The sequence below is a fragment of the Pleurodeles waltl genome, chromosome 9 (assembly GCF_031143425.1).
Source record: "Pleurodeles waltl isolate 20211129_DDA chromosome 9, aPleWal1.hap1.20221129, whole genome shotgun sequence".
Taxonomy (NCBI): Eukaryota; Metazoa; Chordata; class Amphibia; order Caudata; family Salamandridae; genus Pleurodeles; species Pleurodeles waltl.
In genome coordinates this window covers 340,951,807-340,959,473 of record NC_090448.1, presented here as the reverse complement: position 1 = coordinate 340,959,473, position 7,667 = coordinate 340,951,807, and the positions used below count along the sequence as shown (strand labels likewise).

At 45.1% G+C, this 7,667-nt stretch overlaps 1 protein-coding gene across 1 annotated transcript in view; it reads left to right on the top strand.

The window, feature by feature from the left end:
- The first annotated feature begins 1,524 nt into the window (after positions 1-1,524).
- LOC138259279 (SPARC-related modular calcium-binding protein 1-like) overlaps positions 1,525-7,667 on the top strand; it is a 425,517-nt gene continuing 419,374 nt past the window's right edge. The window contains exon 1 of the mRNA XM_069206897.1: positions 1,525-1,708. Coding sequence (XP_069062998.1) covers positions 1,625-1,708 — 84 coding nt within the window. The 5' untranslated portion in view covers positions 1,525-1,624. The remainder of the gene's footprint in view (positions 1,709-7,667) is intronic.

Sequence of the window (7,667 nt, the reverse complement as noted above, 5' to 3'; positions counted from 1 at the left end):
ATGTGGTGCATTTCTGTCCTTTCCCCCTGTGCTTATGCTGTTTCAGCAGCCTAGTGCCAATACAGGCACCCTTGCATCACGGTGCACCATAGTGCAAGGGTGTCTGTGTTGTCAGCAGGATTATTTTTGGGCAGGAAGGGGCACATTCCTGCAAAGAAACAATCCATGGAGGTGTTTTCCATTTTCTGCGTGTGCTACAGAACGCGGACATATGGGAAGAGTCAAAACAGAGGTGAAATAAAAATATTTTTCCTTCTCACACCTGCCCTGGGGAGGTGTTAGTTTTTGACATATTCCCAGGTTTACAAGTCCTTGTAAATCTGGGAATGCTTCAAAGCTCATGGGAGTTGTGTGGGGAAACCCACTGCCGCGCTCATAGTACGCCTCCCTGGGGCAGAGTAAAGCAACACAGCGACTTGTGCTGCCTTGCCTTACTCCATACTTATGAAGCCATTCAAAGGCATGGAAAGTGGCTTTGCGTGGCCTCATAGACATGGTTGAGAGGGTTTCCGCCGTCGCTGCCATCACTAAAAGTGACGCAACAATGGCGCGAGTCTTTCATATATATGCTTCTAAGTATCTAGTCCACATCACCTCACTTAGGGAGTCTTTAACTCCTCTGCCGTTACGAACTTGAGAGTCAAGTGCTGAAGGGCTGTGCTTAGATTTCAGTTAAGGATAACTATAGTATAGGGATCCTGGGACAAAAGTGTTAGACAACCTTAGTTGGCACAGTTGAGTCCCAGTAACATCATGATGTACTTGGATCCCCGAACCAGTGCTTCGCTGGGAGGTATTGTGTATTAAGATAGTTTGGGCTTGCTGAGGGTATTGTTTGGCTGGTGGCGCAAGGTCTTCTATGATTTTGGGTGGCTTGCTGTCTGGATAGGAGGTGTTGTAGGCACCCTGCTCTTTAAGTTTGTTAGCAATCTTGCCCTGTGAATGGTTGGATAGCAGTATGCACTGGGGATATAACTCCTTATATTGCACATAGTGAGTTCTTTACATTCCTCTTTGGCCTTCATACATTTTGCTCTAGAGGTGGTCGGAATCAGACCGTGTGTGGAGGGTTTTGGACGCCAAGGTGGGCATCGATGTGTGTACCTTGTTAATCAGCACCTTAAATGGACTTTCTCTTATGCATGTGGGTTGTTCTGCTTCTGTCCAAGGGGTGGTCAGCCCTCTCCAAATGGGTGATTTTGGGCTATCTTTCACTAAGCGGGTTGTTGGAGTGCTCTGAATAGAGATTTTTTTTACGGGTCCTGTAATCTGTATGCTCAATGGATGCTGTTGTACTTCTGTGGGTCCCTAGTGGGCTTCCTGCTTTGTTGTGTTGCTGATTTGTCTCTCCGTGGGTGCTTGTTTTGCCCCCTGTACGTGGAGAGTCTCACGGACTACATGGGAGGTGCTGGATGTCATCTTACTCCCTTAGAGAGAGGGGGAGGCGATGGGGATTTTGTCTTTTTTGGAGCGAGCGGTGGGTGGCTTGTTGGTGGGTGTGTCCCTTCTACCCTTTCATGCGTCCCTATAAAGCCCAATGTGAAGCCGTGAGCTCCGGACCTTAGCCTGTCCCAGCGACCGTGAGAGCGGAGCGGAGAGTAGCCGAAGCCGCCGCAGCCCCGCCATGGCCCCCGTCCCTCCCGTCGCAAGGCTCCTGCTGATGGCACTCTCAGCCCTGGCCGCGCCGCCGCACTGGGACCGGACCCCGGTAGGGAACCGAGAGCCGGGGGTGGCGTGGGGCTGCAGGGGCAGCTGAGGGAGGGTGCAGCCAGGGATACGGTGCGGCTTTCTGGAGTATTAACAACATGTTTCCCAAGAGATGTACCTCAGCGCATTTGGGTGTATTCGGAGCTCTAGGGGGACTTTATGTGCCTGTGTTGGCAGCATTAGGGGGTGGATGCTGGGTGCAGGGGCATGTTTTATTTCAGGTGCTGGAGTAAGACAAGGGGCATAGTAGTAGTATGTTAGTATCCTCTCACATTAGACTTGTAGGGGTGTGTCCCAGATGTGGTGTTGAATAGTACAAACAGCATCGCGGAATATTTTACGCGCCTCTGTGCAGTTATTGAGTACAGTGCAGTGGTGGGCGGTGTGGGACAGGAGAAGTGGGGTCTTATTCTGGCGGTAGGGGGCATTCCTTTAGACTTGGATGGCAGAATCAAGGCTTTGTTTGGGTACAGGAATGTGTCCTCTGTTGGACTACTGCAGTGGGTCTGCATTCGCGAATCAGGAGTACGATACGCACCTGGGCATAGATAGGAGACTGGTGACGGAGCCAGGAAGTTACTCTATGCGCTGTCGCTGTGTTGGGCGATTTGGAGTACAGGATTTATTACTTCTGTGAAGAGGGGTTAGGTGGCCCTATTTGAAGTAGATTTATGACGTATGTTGTGTTTAACAACTTGGTGCACATACTGAAGGATGTCTGTTTCGGTGCTGAAAAACTGTGAAATGGTTGGGCTCAGGGTGCATGGGAATGTCTGGACCAGAAAGCAGTATTGTGATTGGATACAGGGTGCCTCATTATATCTTCGGTTGAGATGGTGGGCAGCAGTAGTGAACAGCAGCATAGGAGTTGATAGAAGGAGTCTGTGTATCTGCTGTGCTTGGTGTAGGGTTGTTGTTTTAGGGCTTTGATTATTGGATCAGCGGGTTTGTTCTTCGGGTGCATCAGTATGTAATTTCTTTTGCTGTGTTGTATCAGACCTGGAGTTGAGTTTCGGTGCAGGAATCTGTGGTGTGCTTTGGCGTTGGACAGCAGCACTTAGTGGGTTAGGAGTGGAGAAGGATGTCTGTTGTGAAGTAGATGAATATTAACATTTTGGGTGAATTTGTAATGAAGGAGTATGTAATGTAAATGTAAGTCACTACTGATGGATTAGATAACTTCTATGTTTGGGCAGCTCTAGTGGGGTGCAGAACTACTGAGCTGTGTTGGGGACAGAGTTGTGTTAGTGTGAGGACAGCTGTCTAGCAATGTGGTGGACCATCTATGTTGGGCTATGTTGAGCTGTGCTGGGGTGTTTGTCTGCTGAACAGGGGTAAAGAGCAGCTGTTCTGGTGTGCAGGGCATTATGTTTGGGACCAACAATTCTGTACTCTGGTACATAGCAGGTAGTTTAGTGTGTGTGCAGCTATGTTGGGCTGAAGAACAGCGGTATAGGGGTGTTTGCTTAATTAATGTGAAGGACAGCTGTAGTGGCGTACAGGGCATTATTATTGGGTGCAGCACTGCTGTATTCTGGTACATAGCAGGTAGTTAATGTGTGTGCAGCTACGTTGCGGGGCAGAATGCAGTATTCAAGTGCAGGGGAGCTATTTTGGAGCTGGTTGTTGTGATTCAGTGGACTAATCCATCCACAGCACAAATCAGGGCTTGGCATCATATTCGCAGGTTCGACTCCCGTGTGCTCATTCAGGCTGCAAAATCAGTGCTATTGAGTTTGGGTAACAATTTTCATCTGTGTTCAAGCCGAAATGCCCTTGGGGGTGAACATGTGCTTTACAAACACACGTAATACATGGCTGCAAACTACTTCAGAGTGCAACGGTCAGGGCAGAAGTCCAAGAAAAGATGTGGGGGGACTAAACAAGTTAGGAAGTATGCGCGTGACATCGTGGTGTGTGACATCACAGTGTGACATCATGCCGTCAAATAAGGTGATACCACAACCCATGACTTCACACGAAGTGACATCAGATCTCAATTCTTCACATGTTTCGCAGATCTATCATGAGTACATTTGAACGCATTCTGAGATTTAACAAATTCGATTTTGTGTCTGGTTTGTGTCAAAATCATGAGGCAACCCCACACAATATGTGGTCCGCAATTTATACATTTTTTGTTTTTTAACTCTGCCACAAAGATGTTCGCAACAAGGAGAAACGTAGCAGTAATTTTATTGTGCTTAATTGGTTGCAAAGTCTGCATTTTAAAATATATTATGGGGTTACAGCACCTGCTGCAGAGATTTTTGTGTGCCCAGTAAATCCCAGGGACCAATAATAATGGTAGGAACACCTTTTAGGATAACGCATTTGCTAAAGAGACCTGTATTTTCTTTAGTACCAGTTTTGAATCAAAGTGGTGTAGAGGGCTAATGTGTCTCCTGCAAAGCATCTGCAGGTGATAGATTTGTATTTTATGTAGCTATGTGAGTTACTGTTTTTAACACAAATGTTATTGTTACTTGCAGTTCGTGAACTGTAATTTGTTCAATATAGTACAGCAAGCTATGAAGGAAATGTGACTGCTACACCTTGTAACCCTCACTGTCTTATTGAACACATTTTGTACATTGATTTACACATTTATAGAATTTATTGACAATATATAATGTGTACATCTGATGTAAAGTGCTCTGACACCCTGCATAGGGATGAGCAGTGCTATAAAAGAAATAAAACAAAATAGTGGTATTTAAATTGTTATTTGCCTAAATGATGAGACAGACCAACAACTCTGACATTCTTACAGTGCATGTATATGTCTTATATATAGGGGCTGAACACTGTAAAAAATGTGCCTCTCTTAAATATTTGTGAAGTGATAGCAACAAGCTGTGTGTCTTTGTTTTCCCTCCCTTGCATTTGCATCTAGGTGTGAGGATCAGATAGATCTCAGTCAGGACAGTGGAACAAAAGGAGGTCTGATGGCCCCTAAATTTGTCCTTTGTTATGGGCCCAGCAGGAGTCTGAAACATGTAATCCCCCTTGCTGCCTGCACCTTGCTGCTCCAGACAAGTTGCAGGCACTGCTGATTGTGTCCTGTTGTCTGAAAATTCCACCAGCACATGTTCTGCATATTTCAGTGGGGCCCACTTGCAGGGTGGACACCGTCCTCCCTGAAATGAGAGGGTGGACGCTGTGTACCTGCGTGTGCCTGGGACTTGTGCCCTCTTTACAGCGCAGATGTCCTGAGTTGCAACACATCAGTATAAGAGAGAATAACCATGGCCACTGGAATTAAGAGGTACTGTGTCTGGGTCGTTTTTTGCATAAATGTGAATTTGCCGCATTTGCCACATAATCCATCATCTCCTGCATAGTTTACAGGCTGTAACAAAAAATAGTTTCTAGCTCAAACGGAACAAAAGTCATTAAAAATGCGGCAACATGTGTTTATACGCAGCGGAAGGCGCTTACCAAAGGTCACCTTTTCGTTGCTTATGGCAGTATTTAAATGTTAAAGCTGTTACCAGTGAAGTAAACCTCTCTCCAGAAAGTGTTAACATGTAAAAAATGACAAAATAATGATCTAATATCACAAAATTTTCCACATAATTATGCCATGCAATTTGCATTTTCTTGTTGCCTAATTTGATCCACCCTTGCCGCACAGTTCCACTGAACTGCGCATAACGTCTATCATGGAAGGGCAGCGTAGCTGTAATGGATGATGAAGTGTCAGAAGTATTTCTCTGGGTGCTTAATTTAAGGTATGGGACAACAATCTGTTAGCAGTCCTTGGGTGTCTCGGTATATGACCGCTGGGATAGCAGGAGGTTCCCTGCAATGAAAGTCATGATATGGTGTCTACAGCTGGGATTCTTGGCTGCTTTGCAGCCCATATGCGCAGTTTTGATGGAGCTGGTGTGTGTGCGACCTCTGTTCAGACTACTTACAGCGTGCACAGGTGTTTATTTTGGGTCGGGGTGAACAGGTGTTTGTTTTGGGCTGCCGTTCGCAGGTATTTATTTTGCTTGGCGCGCTCTCGTGATGTTTTGACTGGATTTTCGATTCTTCATTCGTGCGCCATTTGAGAGACCTTCTAATTTGTGATGCGGGGTTCGAGGGGTTGGTGAATGGCTGCGACTTTGGGATTCACAGTGTTCCGTGGGGGTTATTAATTTTAATATGAACCACTTAATTGCATTTTGGCACTTTAACAATAAGTGTTATGGTTACCCTACTGAAAGAACTCTTTATCGAATTCAGCTGCTGGCACTTATCCCGCTGAGCTTGTTGGGCAAAGTAGTGTTACTAAGTGGTTAACTGGAGGGAGTGTGTGTTTTAAGTGGCATGGGCTGACGGTATGTACCTTTTTAGTTCTATTTACGAAGTGATTATACCCAAAGCGCTTTACTTGAAATATTTTTAAATAGAGTTATTATTGCACAATCAAAACTCATCTTCTGGTAACGATAACAGGCTGAGTTAACTTCGCTTGGATTTGAACCTAGCTCCAGTCCTTAAATCACACACACAGCCAAGCAGCAAGTGTGCTTAACACACTGAGCTATCTTACCAGCTACTTTCTCTCCTGGGTTGGGTTTCTAGGATGCTGAAGACATTCGTATGTAATTCATAGGGGTTGCAGTAGACTTTAATGTTGGGTGTCTTATTTGTCATGTGAAAATGAAGCTGGGATGAGATGTTGCTTTATGTTTGCATTTGTTGCGGTTCGGTGTTACAGTTAGGTGGGAGTTGATAGCAGCAGGTGTTCTGAAGGTATGATGGATGGTACATGTCTGGGATTTGAGAGTTAAATATGTGTTTTCTGTTATTCTGTAGAGTAACTTCAGTCTGGAACCTTTATATTTTTTTATTTGACATCTCGTTTTTTAGGTTTTCAGTTAGCCAATACATTGTATTTTACTAATGTTATATGCATAATATACTTACTTACAAGGGTTTTCAGACAGTCCTCTCCATCCATTTGTCTGTTATCGTGACATTCACATGTGTCTTTCACCCACTACAGCATACAGCAAGGGGCAGTAGGTCCGTCCACCTCAACCACTGGCTAACTTCACGGTGAGTGACGGCATTCTGCCCTTTCACAAGGGGCAGATCCACAGAGTAATTACCATAAAGGCCAGGGGCTGCTATCGAAGCATGTGCTGTACTATTCCTGACAAGGCGTCGAAGTGCTTTACGGCAGGCACATTGCTGCTTCGGAAACCAGGGTTAGTTGAAACCATAAATATATTTTAGCTTTTGGCCATTTTTTAGATAGATGAGGGCCTGTCAGCTCCCTCAGTAACGTTTAGCAAAACCACAATACAACTAAACAAGCATTGACAAAGCCAAAAGGCTGGTGACTTACCAAAATTGATTAGAGCACAAAATATGTTTTGGGAGTTTGGTCCATGTGGGATCATGCTGGTTAGCAGGATTTTCGGGGGTGTTAATGTTGCTGTTCAGACAGTTTGTGTTTAGCTTTGATGCTTGGTTTTCAGTGTGATTATTATTCTTGCTGGTGTGTGCTACTTTATACCTAGGTGGGTGTTTTCACATATGTCTCTTTTTTGCTTTTTATCCTTAAAAGCCAGGCTGCTGGAGAATTTCTCTTTATGTGAGCTATGCTGGCCTCTATCTTGACCCCCGTTTGGCTGTTATTTATCTTTTATTCCGGGGGGCCAGTCTGCTAGTAGTTTGCTGTTGTTGGTGTTTTTATTGAGAAAACCTAAAAGTGATAGGTGGCATGCGTAAATTAATCTTAACTACTGTAATTTATCCTGGCCGCATTACATCGCTTTTTCTTGCTTTGCCTTTACAGACCGAAACAACCAGAAGCAAATAAATCTTAGAAGTGCTCTAAAAGACACAGCTTGTCACACTCTACTAAGTCATAACCCCTCTGACTGGGAACCCAAGCACTGCTAGGTGTACTTTGGCCTTATTGGGACTCATTAGAGCGATGCAGCTTGTGTCCCCGTGGC